General features: G+C 35.8%; 1 protein-coding gene across 1 annotated transcript; it reads right to left on the reverse strand.

Moving 5' to 3' along the window:
- Positions 1-8,223: 8,223 nt before the first annotated feature.
- Positions 8,224-18,904, reverse strand: LOC132554210 (uncharacterized). Its single transcript, XM_060218520.1, has 9 exons — positions 18,869-18,904; positions 17,877-18,010; positions 16,627-16,751; positions 11,970-12,340; positions 11,522-11,575; positions 11,284-11,422; positions 10,901-11,016; positions 8,910-8,982; positions 8,224-8,516 (listed from the first exon to the last, which is right to left on the reverse strand). Exons 1-9 carry the CDS (start codon positions 18,902-18,904, stop codon positions 8,224-8,226), a joined length of 1,341 nt encoding a protein of 446 aa, XP_060074503.1.
- Between the last annotated feature and the right edge of the window lie 215 nt (positions 18,905-19,119).

Below are 19,119 nucleotides of genomic sequence, written 5' to 3' on the forward strand. Positions count from 1 at the left end.
CTGACTTTTACATTAAATATATCTGACTCGCATCATTTAACTTTATCAAAATCCAAAACAATTTCGTGGATATTTATTGTTTTATTGGTAGCGTAAACAATTATGTCCAGTTTTGTTCGCATTTTGTTCTAATCACGATATAATGTTGATGATATATTTATTGAAAAGTATAAATAAGACACCTGTCATACATTCATTAAGAGAGTTATATGTTAGATAATCAATTCACTCGTTCTTTCGTGCGTTCGATTAGTCCGGAGAGTGTTGGCCGAATGGTTGTAATATTCACCTCCTACTAACCTCAGGACAATCTGTGGTTCACACGAAATAAATTAAAATATTACCGATGTCTTTACAAATACTGATTATATTTTAGTTATCAGAGTGTTTTCATGGACCTCCAAAGTCGATTTCGCTAAAACAAATTGTCAAATACAGTCAAAACTTGCATTAGAATAGACACCATCCCTTTGTTGAGAAAATACATGACATACATACTTTTAAAGGAAATATTCCCATAACTTTACAGAGAAATATCTCTGTCTCTATACTGCATTTCAATCTGATGAAACGACAGTAACCTGACAATCAATGTAAGCACAGATCAGGTAATATATTCCTACAGAACATCCCATTAAAGTTTAAACTTTGTACAACAAATGCTAACGGTTTCCATATCTGTTTGAACAGAACTTTCAGCATGTTTTATAACGGTTATAAACTTTATAACCGCTGGGACGATTTATCATCAAGCCTACAAAGTGTTTACGCGTAAGAAGAGCCCCTCGTGGTATATTTATGTTTGAGATGCAAATGTACCTGCATTCATTCGGTATGAGACTATATAGACAGTGATTTTTAAGGTATATAAACAACTTGGGCCTGGTAAGGTTATATGTTTTTGTGAACAACTCACGACATTTTGTTAAATATCAGGGTGTTTTCGACCTTTCATTGTTTATAGAGATGGCACGTGTTGTGTATAAAACCATGTAGCGATTTTATACTTTGTTCTACAAAATATGAAAATCATATTTGTCTTTTGTGTTCATGTCGCCTACTGCTGGAGCGTAATTGCGTATATTTCAAGCGATTCAAAAACTGATACATTGTTGTTATGATAAATATCATTATTTACAATACTTCATTTTTTTTACAATTAAATTCTATACTATGGAGGAAAAACCTGAAAAAATGCTACTTTTTGATATTTCGTATTGAAAATTTGTTGACGTTCATCTTTACTGGAGCGAAAGATATTAGGTGTTTATATGTGAACGGAATAAACAAAAATATATAAGCTTTACTGGCACGCATATCTGTTCCGTCCTTTCGGGAAAAACACGAGATATGCCGCTTGAAATATGACGTACGTAAAATGTATGGCATTCTTGAAACTGATTTTTCTTTTTAAATACAAAACTAAAATTGAAAACAGCGAAATAAGTTTGGAATGAAAAGAAAAGGTTTGTAATTTGTCAAAAATCAAGCAATGATTCTTATCGAAGTTCAGGGATAATGTAACAGAGCGATATACATAACATGTTTTCTCATATACTAAATACTGCATTGTATGTATATTTATCAAAATTCAGATTCAAACAAGTCTGAGTCACAATTTAGCTGAAAAATATTAAGAAATCGCAAACAAATAGAGATGGACCGCCTGTTATTTTCATCTGCAGTATCGGTCAGTTTTCTACCACTACACTTGGTTTTTATATCTGAACACGTAAAAGATATAATCGCAAATAGAATTACTGTTGCCATCAATTTATTCCAATATGTCATAACATTGATGGCCAAGTTTTGACAGCTATTGTGAATTGTTATTTATTGACGATTTGAATCAGCGATGAGTGTCACAGAGCGTAGGCTAGTATGCAACTAGTCAAACAGTGAATACCAGTTATGGTCGTACTTTTGACTTAACAAATAATATGGCGTAGACGGACTTTTAAAATGCTTGTGATTTTCTGTTTGGAATTCAAATTATCCAAAGTGCATGTCTTTATTTCTAGTTCCCGAAGGACACAAGGTGATCCCTGGAGCCATAAAGATCCAGTATTTGATTAATCCAACAACCGCATTTTTTTTTATTTCAAGTGACTGAATGCTATTTTAACTCGTGAAGCATCAATCATCATAGACCTGAGTGTTTTCGCCTTTAATTGTGTAATTAACCGATTATATACTTACTCTTTATCCCGAGGCGGGGATCGTCTTTACGGCTCAACAAGATAATCCGGAAAACGTATTTCCTAATTAAATAATCACTTAACTTCAAAAAAGAATGCCAGTCTTTACGGTGTTCTGTAAGATATTTTCACTCAATGGAACCAGTCCAGGATTTTTCGTCAAAAAGTTTTCCGGAACCTTCAGTCCGCCTTCCGTCACGCCGGTTGAAATTATCTACCCTCTCTCGACGGGTGGTGCGATAGAAGTGGGGTTCGGAATAGCCGACCAGAAATAAATGTAAAGCCTAGATCAGGTGATGATAAAACTGTGTCTATATAATTCTCGGACAATTGTTCTCGCTCCAGTGAATTTATGTTGCAAGTACAATATCTACCTGAATAAATGCGACCCAAAGTATTTACCTACCTCAGGTGGGAACGACAGACCGGCCACGGATTCTCACAAGAAGAATACTTAGACCAAACAGACTCTAATTATGTAAGCTTATACATGTAAAGGGTCATCGAGTTTGAATGGAGTAAATTTAAGACTGCCGACTTAGAATCGTGAGGATAGATATTTTTTCTAAATATAGAATTTCTCTATAGAAACCATTAGTAGCTAAGCAAGAGAAATGAATTTCACTTTCTCTTATGACACGTTGCTTTTCAACTGGTCTCGTAATCTCTTGGTTTCGAAAAATCTTCACATAAACCGTTATTAATTTCTACGTGACAGCTGAAATAACTTTAAACTTGAAATTACATGTTAAACCCTGGGGCTTACAAATGCTTCTCTATCACCCTACAATAATAAAAATCTTGGTAGATTTAAAGCACTTCATTGACCAAGAACACCGCGTTACATACTAAAACGCTTTAGAAAAAGTGACAGGTAATGTTCAGCTATTGACTCGTTGTGAGGTGAACACGAGGACTTCCAAACCTGAGTAATGTTATGATCCCTTAATTTGAAATTCGTCAATTAGGGTTTACACATTTACGTATTGGACTATTTAGGTAGTAAACAATTTATCCACGTAAATGTAACAGAACGGACATTGTAGTGGTTACAACCACAAGATATATATTGATAGTTTGATATTGTGATCGGAGCCTACAAACGTGAAGATCCATCACAACTTCAATATTTTGAAATTTAAGAAGACGCCAAGACATTTCAGTTACTGTTAACTCCTATATTTTCACGAGGCTCATTTTCCATGGCTTTTTCAAAATATTGCTATTCATGTACATTTTGACTCACGTATAAATACTTCTCAGTAAATCTAATTAAACTAATTCCAATAGTTTGGGGACATATACACTCGTTGTTTAAAATCATCCCGATATCAACGAAAATAAAAAACCCACGAAAATGAATGATTTTATAGTATTCTTTCTGACTTGATAGCGTCCGTTTTCAAATCTAGGCTCATAATATAATATTTTCGGACTGGTAATTCCCAAACTATACTGAGTACTTTTTATGTTGATCGAAAATATAACGTTTGAAAAAGTCGAATCAAATCATAACTAAAATTGAAAAGACCGTTTTACGAAATATATAGATTTATATACAAAACATCTTGTATCCGTTTATAAAAAGTGTTTGACTGTATAAAACACCTTTTAAATTTACACAAAGGGGCGAGGTTTGTTAAGACTCAATAACGTATCAGTTTATCTGCCAAGTCTTCAGTACACCTGCAGCCTGCATGTCTCATGTACATTGACACTGCAAAAACTCTCTAGTTTAATCTCCATTGTTCCTAACCTAGTCTATAAGTACTTAATTTGGATTAATATTCAGCACAGGAATGTCACACACACATAACCAGGCGCTAACACCTCACTGCACTAATATATCTCCCCGATAATCATAATCATCGTTACATGGCAAAATTCACAAGTATAATGAAAAAAAAAATATCAAAAGTATCTTTGATATCTAAACCTGTAACAGAAGGCAAAGTATGCAATCCATATCTGATTGACGTCATAACTTATTTAAAAAGCAAAGTGTCAAATGACAAGTACCAGATGAGCTACCGGAACCAACTAAATGTAACACGTGACATCACTTCCGGTATCTTATTTGTTATTTGTTTTTCCATGTTTTAACTTTGAGTAATATTTAGAATGTGAGTTTGTATGTTTCACAGTAGTTTGTCTGTTTGCTTGCTTATTGGGTTTATCTCCCTATCAGCAGCTAGGTAAATGATTTTGAGGCAGGGTCTTCTTAACTCCTCAAAGTAGTCAATGGTGACCACCTTACTGAACAACATATGGAAGGCTCGTCGCCTGTCATTCGCAGTGATTGGGAGGAAAGTGTCTTGCCCAAGAACACAACCACGACACACCATATATCAACTTAGTGAATAACAAATATTTTTTTTAATCAAAAGAACCTGATATTTATCGTCACAGTGATTAGAGAGAGACGAAATCTAATATCGTCGAAATAATAAAATAAAAAAAGTAAACAGATTTCACGAAACATGAGCGTGGTCATGACATTGACATTTATGTTTGTAAATCAGATTTATGTAAATATAAACATAAAGATCTCATAACTTTTTTCCTGATTTTTTATAACCCTTAAACTATGAGATCCAGCCAGATTTGTTCCTAGTACCGATAAAACATCCGGATATTTTGGTAATTAATTCACATATGCACAATCTTATGGTGTCAATCCCATTGAAAATTTCTTAAATGACTTTTTTATGTTTGTTTTACTCACAATTAAAAATGGAAGTTTATATCTATAAATATCACACCATTCATCATCTACATAAAGGACAAAATGTGACAAAAAAGGGTTATGTATCAAGCATGCTTTTATTGTAAAAAAGGGAGATCCATATATTTATGTTTATACAGGTCTCCGCCGAGGCGGCGTAGAATGTAAGTCCGGGTTTTTCTGATTGAGGATAAAGTATATTTACTTAAAATGTAAATTAGAAACATATTATATAAATAAAACCACCGGTGGCTGTTATCAGTACATGTGTCCTCACTAGTTCGCTTTCTGTGAATGTGGTTGATATGAATGCCCCGATCCTTATACACAGTCCGGAACCTGACGAGATATTGAACTTGAAATCAATGATTCGGAACGGGGCGGGATAGGAGAAGGACGGATGTGGATAACAATATAGCTCCCTCCACCCTTTCCCCATCCTCGAAATCTCCAACCTCCAACCCCCACCTCAACCCCAACCTCCATCCCCACCCCAGCCCCAAATCCCAAAACTACAACGGCATAAAAGGTTTTTTTGAATTTATAACGAAACTAAATTAAGCAACAAATTTTAATGACAGTAATTTTTCCTGCAATTGATGAAGTTTGTGGAGTATTTTTTAGTTAATGTCAAGGACTTTTAAATTGGTGTTCTCATAACTTTTCAAAATGTGTCAGGTGTATGTTGACTGAAGCTGACTTGGTACAGACAATACAATTGGAATTCTAGATCCACCTGCTTATTCTCTATTGTGTGCATCTCGTATAATGGGCAGTACCAAACATAATGTCATATAATTCCGGAACTCCTGGCCCAGATCCGTCTTTGTTTGAAAATGTACTAGAGTTACCGTTGTGGTTTCCGGTAAGGAAATCCCTGCCTTCTCATGAGTCTCGAGGTTCGTAGCCAAGCAGAGTCGAAATTCTCTAAACCCTCGTAAACGTTGATGCGACATCTCAAATAAAATAAAACTGGCGATTAAATGTCAAGATTAACACCCAAATGACACAAACTTAGGTCCGTACCAATACTTCATAAGAAGATATTCCTGTATTCACTCGGGTTATATTCCATAAACTTTCACCGCGGTGGCAAGGTTAGCCGCTGTTGGTCCTACTTTTTCTGTCATATATATTTTTCTTTCCATCCGCCCCCTTCTTTAGGTTTTCTAAAACCATTTTCATAACTTAAAAAATGAATTGGCCGTCTCCTCATACCAAATTACATCTCAATATGGCAAGTGTATATTAGCGGAAAACAAATAATTTCGGGAATGACGGTTAATAACTATAGGCCATGGTCACGCCATATCATGCCGAAAGAATAGATTTCCCAGATTTACGAAACTACGGTTAGAAATTACAGCTGAAATATTTTGTTGATCGGGAAATAAATTCGACAGAAAGATGATGTCGGAAGTTCTATATAGAGCTACGAAAATCTGAATATTGACGCTTGAGTGACCTAACAAAAACTCGGGCAGACGTAATGATTGTTAAGAGTGTTTGCATTTTGATGGGAATTGGATATAAAATAAAGGCAAGGACGCCGTAGGATAACGGGCAGTTCTCAATATCCCATCGGCAACTCGTCACAAAGGAATACAAATTAATAAATATCCGATATTTGAAGTCTTTATTGTATTAAGTTATAATTATATTATTGGCAATGATTTTAAAATAAAATTGTGGTAAAAAATAACATTTTCCAGAGGCCATAATTAAGGGTATCGTGATGGGAAGTCACGTGATTTGTTTTGAAATCACACTCTGAAAATGGCCAATAATACATGCAGCCCCCGCGATTATTCCTTATTTCATCTTACAAAGAATACCAGATATCTATTTTTCATAACACTACCTCTGTGCCTCTCTGGAAATCAATTTCACTGTAAGTCTCGTCTCTCTGTGAGCTACATTGGCATTCCTGTCTGTACATCTAATATTAAACTACCAACATTTACAGCGTAATTAATGGTCTATGGAAGATGAAAATCTACACCAATGACGTCACTGGCGCAAGTGTTTTTTTTTTTTTAATTTTTATTTTCATTTTATTCGGAGGTAAAATAACGATTTTGCTTTTCATTGTGTCGTCCTTTAGTTCCTTGCCTGCTTTTGTTTGATTTTTATAAAAGTGGTCTAATTCTTTCTTTTTTTTTTAATGTCGTAAAGGATAAAATTACCCTTTTATCATTTCTCAGTTACCGTGTGTACTATAAATTTGAGACTTTGATCCGAGTTTTAATTATCTCATAAATAATTCTGAATGTTTTGTGTATTCGAAATTTTTATTTTTTTTCTGTGAGTTGATTACAAGATATATATGGATTACGTGCCGTCACGTCTCTGTATAGGTAAACAAAACCTGTTATTGTATTGCGTCAGTGATGAACGAAAATATCCAGCGCGAGATAAAAAATATAACTAAATAACATCATACATCAAAAGTAAACAGTATTAAAATACAATTTCATCATCATTTATCTAATATAAAATTTCGGAAAAGAAAAATGAATTGCCGTTCACAAATTGTTATAAATATCAACACATTGAAATATTTCATCTGTTTTTCTACCAGTTTTAACCTCACCAGTGGAGTTCAAAGTTCAGAGTTTATGGGACCCGGCACTTCAATGTGGTGATTAATATATTTCAAGATATATTCATGACTTCTAAATACAGTATACGGGGCGTATGAAATTTCACTGATTTGATGCAGTTCGGAACAGCCTGAACTATGCCTAGTAAATTACACCATTGTCAGTGGCGTAGCCAGGATCTAAAGTTGGGGGGGGGGGGTGGCAAAAATCTGACAACGCCGGCGAAGCCGAAGGCGCGAAGCTTTGGCGAGGGGTCTCCCCCAGAAAATTTTGAAAATTTGGCTCCATTTCCTGCATTTTGAGCGGCTAACGGGAAAGTGAGAGTTCTGATTCTGTTACCTGAGCTGAGTGGAGTTTGTGTGGTGTTAGTTTCGATAGAATGCAAGTAGAATCGATAAAATCACTGAAATATAGATATGAAAAAATTTCCTTCAGCAAACAAATTAATCTCACATACTTTTTCCAGACTATGACCCTCACATTTTGTCACAGATATACTTGGCTTACAAAATTGCGTCTTAAACATCGTTATACAAAGATAATCAGTCTCGCTTAACCAGATTCTTGTCATTACACGCTACGCCAAGAGAGTATTACAAAGTGTTTGAGCGGCTTGGTGGACGAGATGGAAATATCCGTTCATTGTTACCAGGTTACGAAACTGTTCCAATTTACGAAAATGTGTCTATGAATATTTTCAGTGGGAGTTGATGTCTTCATCATTATTCATGAGTCCTGTAGATTCATTTGACTCGTCTATATTGAACGTGACAACGCTAGAGCTGTTCCGGGTGATGTTGTCATTGACCGACTCCTCGAGATTGTTCGGATCGCCGCCCTTTTGCGGAATCGCAGATGTGGAGGATCTGTAAACACCTTTACTGTTGGTATCTTGCTTGCTGTCACTACTACGACGTTTCATGGGTAATTTAGAGGAAGCAAAGAGTGAAGCTATGGACTTGGACGGAGTATGATTGTTGTTTTCACCAACTGTAAAAGAAAATAATGTGAATTTACGTTTTCACGTGTCCATTTGAAGTACCCGAGAATTACTTAACCTCTTTAAATTGGCATTCAGTGTTCATGTCGATTCTAATTGGGAACGACACCTTTCATCCTGTAATTTCGTGTCGAAATTTCCACAATCAAACTTCGAATATCAGTATAAAAAAATCTCCCTTTTATTTCACTTCGCTTTGAAAGATTATCATCAATCTAAAGAAAAAAAATCATTGGAGTATCGCGTTAATCTGATTGTATGACGTCAGTGGCAATGATGACATGGCTAATCAGTAATTCATAGATAATATAAAGTATGCATGGATCATATTAATTCTGTAAAATGAAATGATAGATATACATATGAACTTTAATGTATATTACCTATGCTTTGTTGGAACTTCCATTCCGGAATTCCAGCCTCTGCACACAGTTTCCGGACACCTTGCATACCCATCTGCAGTGTGAAAAGGGCGTGTCAATCATTTGAATACCGAGTCATTGCATTATATTCGTAAAATTGATGGGTCTAATAACAAAATCATTTAAATAGACAAACTTTACGTACATTTTATTTGCATGTATGCCTACTTCCACTATTTTGGAGGAATCTTCTAATTTTGGCCCTTGAAGTAAAGCACAATTATAATGTATATACAAACTATAGATACGCCCAATCATCTATGCTGACATGAAAAAGGCAAGTAAATAAGTCATGCTCTTATCGATAGTGTATACTGATGAATTTGAACATCAACAGCTAATAGTTCTGGAGCCTGGAAATGTCTTTTACTCGGGGTTAAAGGTCACCGAAACTTTGTTTTCTGGGTTAATTGTCCAGCCAGTGTCATTTGGAGGAGGGGTCATCTTGCAGTAGCTGATAACAACCTCACTGAACGACAATTCATCCAAAGTAATTATTTTTAAGTGTCTTGCCCAAGGACTCAACACGTCAGCACATACTGGGCTGTTTTTCAGCTTCCCGAGAAACGCAAACCGCTATAGGCAAGGAACGTCGTGTCACGCAACTCTGATCGTGAGTAGACATTTCCGAACCAACCCGAACGGGAAAAAATCCCAGGATTCGACAGGGTCCCCTTCCCAGTCCAGTCGGATGAAAACGGATTAAGGCTCAGCAAGTCAACCACTTACCCGGACGTGCTTGTGGGGCGATATCTAGAAGACGTATAGTAGGAAATGTACAGACCTACGTAGGTCGTAATAGGGGTTCTCTGACCCACTGAAAGGATTCCCCACACCCGTATGGGGCTCAATACCGAATTTTTACTGGATTTATAGGAGAAGTTATTGGGATTTCTAGAGCCAACAGATGGCCGAACATGAGTTCAAAAATTTACAGAGGGCGCCACGTCCATTCCTCGAACAGTCAGTAGTGCGCTTGTGCGTTAGTTCGCGTTAATGGAAGCATATATTGCGAATGATCCGAGACGTCAAGTAAACGCCGAAATTCACTCCAGGGAAATTTACAAATCTCAATATGCATTTATCTTAGTTTTTTTTCTCGTATTAGTTTGGGTTGATATCTTTAATGTCTTATGAATAGCTAATTTTAAGTTATAAAAACCTTAAAAATGTTCATTTAAATTTTGTCGGTACTCTTGACCGCGGTCAGTAGTGTCCTGATGTCTTTGTCTAGCTAGGGTAACGAGGTGATTTAAAACACGTGAGAGTGAGTCGATGGTACGAGATCTGGTCTTGAGATAATATGTAGATAAAATTGGACTTCATCTGGGTAGTCATCTACTTACTGCGAGGCATAATTATACAGCCATTCACGAACACTTCGTGAATACAGTTACAATTGAGATGTGTGGTTCATGCTCGTAGGGACATGTAAATGACGACGATAAAAATCGCTTAAATCTAAAATGGTAGTCGATTTTGCTATGATAATTTGGAATACACCATCAACATTTACTTATTTTTATTAAATGAAAAATATATATCACCATCATGTAGAGGCATGGTACCCTACACGTGTGAATTGTGGACTAATAATACATTGGTAGGGAGAGACAGTGAGAGAGAGAGAGAAGAGACAGAGAGAGACAGAGAGAGAGAGAGAGAGACAGAGAGAGAGAGAGAGACAGAGAGAGAGAGAGAGAGAGAGAGAGAGAGAGAGAGAGACAGAGAGAGAGAGAGAGAGAGAGCATGATAAAGGAAAAGTGAGAAGAGATGAGAAAGTCCGATGAAGAGAAGGAAAGGAGTGTACTTAAAATACAGAAAGGTTTAAAACGAGACAAAATATTTTTCCTCGTCCATGAACGTCAACCGTCATATTAGTCGTGCAAAAGATGAAAAAACACAAATAAACAAATAAATTAACAATAAACAAATTTGACAAAACCACTTACCTGGAGGGCTTTTAATTCCTGTTTAGTCGACTTCAAAGAAGCACTTATCTTTTTCTTTTGAGAGTATAATAATTTTAACCGAAAGTGTCCGTGGTCCATTACTGCGACAATAAGACCTTTAGGGGGAAAATAGACATCGTTATTTGGATGTATACCTTCAACCGTAGACCTATTAATTATACAGAGTTATCACCCTTAGGTACAGAGGCAACACATTACGCCTTCCATTTCCACTCCTCCATAGTTATGATGATATTTACTGAACCATATCTTGATTTAAAGGCCACGTGACAAAAAACTTTTACATGCATTGAGGAATAAAGACGGAGAACATAGAACAATAGAATTATGTCAGATATTGTATAAGTTATTCACTCACGTACTGTTGACTACCCGAATAACACGCCAAGGCACCAAAAATGCCAAAATGAAGACGTATTTCTGGATAGGAAACATGGTGAGACCCTTGATGAAGACCAGATCCAAGGTGAATGACACAACCACAATTATGCTGTCAAAAACCTGGAAAAAAAATTATTTAGAAAGGACTCCGGGCTTATTGCAGATTTACTGCGATGCATAACATCATCATCTCAATATCATATACTTATATATACTCACCTCGACCTTTCTCTCGAAAATTCGCCTGCCTTCACAAAATACTTTTATTCCCGTCTGCAAGAATAAATTGACTTTACATTGGCAGAAATCAATATTCATCCTAAAATTTCTGGTTTGAAATACTATAGTACAGGCTCTTCCTGTTACAATCACACATTGAAAAAAATTAAGTCGATGGAAAACATTTTACCTTTTGTGTTTGGTTTCTTTCCCATTATGTAAATTTCTATTAATTACGAAAGATTTAGAAACTAAAATTTGACAAGTTGCATTTTTGTTTAATATCAGGTCATTTTAATCTGTATATTTTTGGCATCTCGATCTTAATCTTTAATATGCAATGGTGATGATACTAGTTTGTAACATAAGTCAGGCGGGATAACTCTAAATTCTATTATACTGTAGGTTTATTACATCATGCACCATAAATCGCAAAATGGTACATTACCTCCACTACTAAGATAGCTAGAATCGTAATGCTGGCTTTATGCAGTCCGTGCGCAATATCTTCAATTATACTGTGCTCGTGGTGGCCGTGACCTTGCTCGTGCGAATCAGAATCATTTCCATGGTTACTGCCATGCGCTGTTTTTAAGTATTTTGGTTGGTCCCCATTTGAATGTGTAATATCTCTTTTCTTGTGATAATGTAAGGCGGCATGAGACCCGTTATTAACCTCTTTATTTTTCCAAGAAATATCTGCCAATAGCAGTTCTTCATATAATTGTTTGATGTCGTAAACTGGAGGAACATCCGGGTACTTCTCCTCAATAGCGCTCTGGAATTGTTGAGATTGTTTATCGGAAGTATCCAGCAGATCTGTAATGACACCGGATATACGAAATGCAATATGCCGATCAGGGAAAAAACTGAATAAAATAAAGTTAGACTTAATTGTCATAGTAGATTTCCAACAAATATACATATGATTTTGCTGTCGGTTTCGAAATTGAAAACAGCTGGGTGTAAGTGTATGATAAAAAAAAATATATTTAAGATATTTCAACATATAAAGCATTTAAAACATTTCACAAATCTCTTCTAATATTTCAAGTTTTCAATTGTACGGTTAGGACTGTTCAGCAGAAAACAGGTTTGACCTCTAGCAGTAGCATTTTTTAAACATTGTTTTAAAGTTAGGAGTAATTGAAGTGAAATTCGTAATAAAGAGCCCTGAAAAATGAACGATATCGATAAGTAGGATTTATCTGAGTCTATTTTCAGAGAAAATTATTTTAAACAAACAAAAGCGTTGTGAAAACGAGACTACAGGAGAGAAAATCAAAGTACTGTGACTATTGAGGACACATACGTCAGAACAGAATTAATTGTGATTGAGGGGAAAGATGGATACGTTGAAACACCGACGATAAAAACAGTACCCATTTCATTTAACGATATAAATGTCATACAGAATTTTACAAGTTGAACATCAATTTAACATGAAGAAACGAAATGTAATTTATGTGATGAGAACGATATAAAAGATAAATATCATTTTATTATTAAATGTAAGTTTTGTGCAGATATTCATTCCAATTTTAGTAAGCAATATTAATTTAATAAGCCTATTCTGTTTAAATTCATTCAGTTACTCCAACTGGAAAATATTAAAAAAACTGAAAATTTAGGAAAGTATCTAACATCAGCAAATAAACGTAGGAAAGATTTATTTTCAAAATTTAATTAGTATTTTGCGTGGTTTCCTCCAAAATCATTGGTACCAACGTTATGAATGATGGCATAGTGTGCATGATGGTAAGAGTGTGAATGGGCCTACTTTTGAGGTGTCATTCATTACCGCTTGGATACAACACGTGACCAAGCATTTGTTTCTTTTAATATATATTGCTAATAATTATATTACTGACTCAATCATCACTTGATGTGAACGAGTGCTAACATTTCATTGTAAATATCTGAAATTTGCTGTCAACTGTTATATTTTTCTCAAAATTACAACTAGGGATCACAGGTAAATACATTGTATTTTCTAAATAGATTCCCTCAGAACTTGTCTTTAAATTGTGGGCAGAGGTACACTTATTTACATCTGCATAATTTTTTGACAAGAAATTCAAGAGTTTTGGAAAACTGGACATTGCCACGATACAAACGTTCATGAAATTTGTGTCAAAAAGCTTATTTACGTAACAAAAATATCATTGTTGAAAAATATGATGAAAGTTGTGACTTGTAATCAGGATACTTCCAAACATTTACCGAAATGATGATATAAGTAACAGATCATTCGTGTATATTTCACTACAGATTTTATAACCTGAGCGTCCCGGCATGAAGTAATTAACAAAGAGTTCTCATTGGTGAAAATTAATTATTTTGTTAAGAATGGAATAGCCGGTAGAGGTTCAGTGGCTCGAGTGGCATGCGAATAGTTAGAGTAGCGGCACAGAACACAACCGAAGTGCGAACACACCTTTCATGTAATCATCGACTTTACCTGTAGTAGTCAATGTTTTCTTTATCTTAAGAGTAATTTGTGTGCAGCGGAAGCTCACCGAAATTTGACCTTGAGCACGTGGTTGTTGCTATTGTCATTACTCAGTCGGGTATCTACACCCAGATGATCCTGTAGACAGTTGTCCTTGACACAAACACGTGTTCATATTTAGAATATAACTATTGCAACGTATGCATATGGACACGAGAATCATTTATAGATAAACAGGTAAATTCTGTTATAATCTTCTTGTATACATTTATGGATATCAAGCGAAATTCGTTATGGATAACAATTTCATACTGAAACCATAGCGATGGCAATGACAAAACTCGTAATAATCCACACATTATATCAGATTTATTCATAAACTGTAGATAAAATGGTCCACGGTGTCTGGTAACGTTGTCATGGTAACTTACAGAGGATGACGTATGTTCTTTGTTCAAATTTTTATGCTTTCCGTGTTTAAGAAGTGTACATGCCTATTTAAAAACTGATGGTGTATATTTCATGTTGTTCAGAAGTTCATTTCTTCTGACACAATTATACAAGGCAAAGAGGGGCGCAATATGACAGGCGATGTTCATTTCATCGCACAGCTGTGTCAAAGCTTCTTCAGCTTAATCGTAAACGGCGATAACTTTAACCAGTATTTATTTCTAAATAAAACACCAGAACGAAAAAAGATTAAGCCAAATATAATAATCCTAGAAGCAATAATGATACTCAAATTGTTTGCATGAATTTTCATATTTCTACAAAGAGCTAGTAAAAGTGAAGCTGAAAAATTCATTTACATGTGAAAATGTTTAATATGGTTTACATCAGTGCAAAAGTGTTCCGCAAGGACACAGGTGTATTTTAAGCTTAGCGCATAACATTCTTCTCACCAGGTTAGTAATCAAAATATGATACGCACATACATCATGACCGTTTTGTATAATGGGCATTATATACATGTCCTGGGAGTGTTCTAATTCATCAACCACAAACCATTTCACTGCTGTTGCATTTGTTTATTTTGTTTTTCTTTTTGTTTGTTTTTTTATTTATCTAATTAATAACGATTGCTCTGTAGTAACAAAGACCACATTTCTGAAAGAGGGATACAGGCATAATTCACTTATTCACAGAAAAAACATAAATCAGGTTTGTGGCTGCCCTCATCCCCATTCATTCAAGTAAAATGTTGATTGACATTCTGTTAAAAAAAGGTGTACATTTCTCAAAAATGAATCATGTTATACCTGCAGTTAAATTTTTCAGTCCTGTTATAGTTTGTCGAAAATGTGATGACTGCTGGGCACGTTGCAGAAGCGTGTACACGCCACGTGGTAAACAACGTGATTTGGTGACACAGATACAGTTTAACGCTAAAAAATATAGGTTTCACGTTTCTTGGCCTATTTCGCATTGTCCCTTCAACCCTTGAATTATACATCACATTCAATGTTACTATATCAATGGATTATTAATGAAACTATTCTCTTAATTAAAATATCTTTGTTTTTAAGGGTGTTGCACTACCTTCTTGACATTTAAATAGTACTTGAAATACAATTGTTGAAAGGAGGATACATCTAGATAAATGAGTGGATAAATGAATTAAATAATTCATTTTAATACTAGAAATTACATCGGGTTAGTCAGGGTAAGAATTCTGATCGTCAAAAAAAGATATAAGGGAGAAAATCTGCTTTAAATATCAACGAAGGTTGAAATCTTACAAAATAACATCATGACGTAATTGTTTGAATCTGTGAATGATTGAATGAATGAATTAATTAATTAATGAAGAATGAATGAATGAATGAATGAATGAATGAATGAATGAATGAATGAATGAATGAATGAATGAATGAATGAATGAATGAATGAATGAATGAATGAATGAATGAATGAATGAATGAATGAAATAATTAATGAAGAATGAATGAATGAATGAATGAATGCTAAAAGGAATTATGTGCGGAAGCCAATATCACTGTCACTTGAAAAAAAACTCGCCATAATCTAAGACACTTGTGACCCGAAATTCGTGTTGCACTTGAACCAAGAAAATGTCTCAAATTAAAAAAAACAGATTGAGTTACCTCCCTTCAATCAGTACACGCCTTCTAAAACCACATGTTTAAACAAACAAGTGCCTGAAGAATTCCATCAGTAATTTTTTTATTGTAGTCCATCACACTTCACTTGCTCCGCGATAATTTTTTTTGAACATTACGATAGCGTCCATTACAGAGTGAATAAAGTACACCGGATATAGCTATAATTATTGGGAACAGCCAGGGTCATTCTGTGGCGTGTCTCTTTTGTATTATCTGAAAACTACCTGGGTGAACATCATGCGGGAGATAGATCAAATGTTATCATGAGCAAGTGGGAGCGAGTGTCTTACCCATAGGAACAACTAAGGGCACAATATCATTATATGTCATCTTGGCTCGCGGAGACAGGCGAAAAGTTCTGTGTTGGGACTTATCCATGCAGCTGAGGCGTTTAATCTGATGTTGAAGGTGTTTCTTAGCTGGGGTGGAGCGGCTCACTTATATCATAACACGTCTTCTATGAAAGATATTTTTAATATGTCTCGATGAATCGGTGTACCGAAAACCCCGGAAGTTTTGACGTCACTTACCCACAATGAAATGGACGTCGAGGATCAGTTCTCCCAGCACGAGGATGCAATCGATGACGTTTAGGCCCACAATGATCAACAACACGTGTTTACTGTGTAGGAACTTCTGACCTTTGTGACGAACTCTGTTAAAATCATTTTATGAAAGTCAAATCTTTTCTTGGATAAGGATCATTACTACAGAAACAGAAACAAAATTGATAGCATTGGTAAACGAGATGGAACGATTATGTAATGATAGAAAGAGGAGGAGGAAGAGGAGGAGGAGGAGTGGTAGGAGGTGTAGGGGTTGCTTGTTTGTTTTATGGTACCGTTAACAGTCAGTTTCGTTTTGAGGATGGAACAGTAACTGTTGACTACTTCAATGAAAAATATACGAGATAAACGTCACATGCCGTTCAGAGCAATTAGCTGTCTTGGTCACGATCATAATCAACTAAGCATCGGCCGGGCGTTTCTCAGCTCCATGAGAAGCACAAACCGCCATGGGTATAGGCAGTATCAACCATCGGATCCTTACCGGATATTACGTTGGCCAACGTTCTAAACGACTGCTAGCTCAGAGAGCAGAAGGAGGAGAAGAAGGAAATGAAAGCCACACAAAGTACAGCGAAATGGATGTGAGCTACACATTATGACTGCAAGTATGAGTGGGGTATGTCGTAAGAAAGGTTTACACAAGGACAGGCATTCTGATCGCCAAGAGTTACTGCCCCTCGTTTCACTTTGTCAGTAGCCCATGTGGGCCAAGAGAAAGGGGAGAGGGAAATCAAGAAATAGCTTGGTATCTCTGTGGGTGGAATTGTGGTGCAGGGTATGGGGGATGATTGAGTTTTTGAGATACCCAGGCGTAATGGGACGTGGTATAAAAAACGAAACTCGAATCAAACTTGGGCGACAGTAAGTGTTCAAGGTATACAACTGAATGTGAAATATGTGTCACCTGCTGTGTAATCATGATTGAAGCGGCATTTTAAAATCCTTCACCAGATTTGATTTCTGATCCGTACGATCTTTCTAGTATTTGCTGCTGGCTGGTGCTGTTGTAAAAGATTTGATAATATACTTCGACCTCTCCTAATTTATACTCTAAGTTATTTTACGTTAATTTGAGTTAACATTACCCACAATTCGACATTTGTCTCCTTTGCATTGGTTACTATATATATATCCGTGACCTCTTGCTGTTTTACAGTATTTGACCTCTGATCTATATGACCTCTCATGAAGTTGACCTAAGTGACCTTTACCTGGCAAGAGGCTTAGCTGACTTGGATGCAGCTTCTTCTCTTTCAAGCTCTTTCTCCAGCTGGCTTTCAATGTTCTGCAATGCTGCTTCCGTTGCGTGTGTCCGGGCGAGGGCCAAAGACCCCTGGGCCAAGGTCTGTGGAGAAAGAGAATCTTTAATTAGTCGCTGCGTTTATATAACAAAAGAATTCCATCATGTAATAGTTTTGCGTATATGTCTCTAGAATAATATGTTCTCTGTAGTGTTTATCATTTGGTGCTCCAGTCAATGATCAAATACGATGTCATAATAGGAACAATGACGTTACATCAAAAACTGACAACAGTGTAACAAAATAGCTGCCTCCTTTTGATTTTGACCTCAATATCTCTTACTTAAAATCTGCCAAATGTTACTTTTTTATCATAAAACATGTCTTAAATATGTTTTCGTTTCATACGAGACTCGTCTCGACGTTTTAATCTATAACCTGCAAGACTTGTTTCGTAAAACCTCATATGAAATGAAAACCCGCTTTAGATTTTAATGTATCATGCAATGAGCTTATTGCCTGTACATGGCAAAACAGGTCTGATAAACATTAGTCTCTCTAGACAGGATCCTTTTACAAGACTGAATTCTTACAATATTCATTGAAGTGATAAATCCACTGACAAGGTCGTTCAGAATCTTGAAAGAAAAAACATGCTTCCACTTAGATTCGAACCCGTAACCACATTATTTAGTATACAGAAGCCGACCCAAGAGAAATCAAGTTATGACCGACACATGTGAGTCTAACTGGACGTATGCTCTACCAGTTTAATTAAAAAGATAATTTTCATATACGAGACGGTATGAAGCAGTTTTAACGTTCAAGAAAAGTCGGCAAATACGAGTATTATACATCAAAATCTTTAAACCGGAAGTAGATAACGTTTGTACCTGCAAACTGTTAGTCAGGTCTAAAGTAGGAATGAACAATTTTATTCAATTACGTCTCTTGGTATTTACCTGAAGACCTCTCTGATTTCGCCGCTTTCCTGCCATATCAATCGGCCAACCTGTAAACACAACCGGCAATAGATATCATTCAACCGATCACACGTAACAGTAATGTTTCCCCTCAACAATAAGCCATACACATGGACAGAGATATTCTGATTTTGTGACACACCTGTACACTCCCACCGTCTGAGCAAAAACTGACTACGAGAGCTAATCAATTATTTCCCTTTATTAAAGGAAAGATAAATCAATTTACA

Source organism: Ylistrum balloti, unplaced genomic scaffold, assembly GCF_031769215.1.
Source record: "Ylistrum balloti isolate Yb309-2 unplaced genomic scaffold, AGI_CSIRO_Ybal_v1 Utg369640, whole genome shotgun sequence".
Taxonomy (NCBI): Eukaryota; Metazoa; Mollusca; class Bivalvia; order Pectinida; family Pectinidae; genus Ylistrum; species Ylistrum balloti.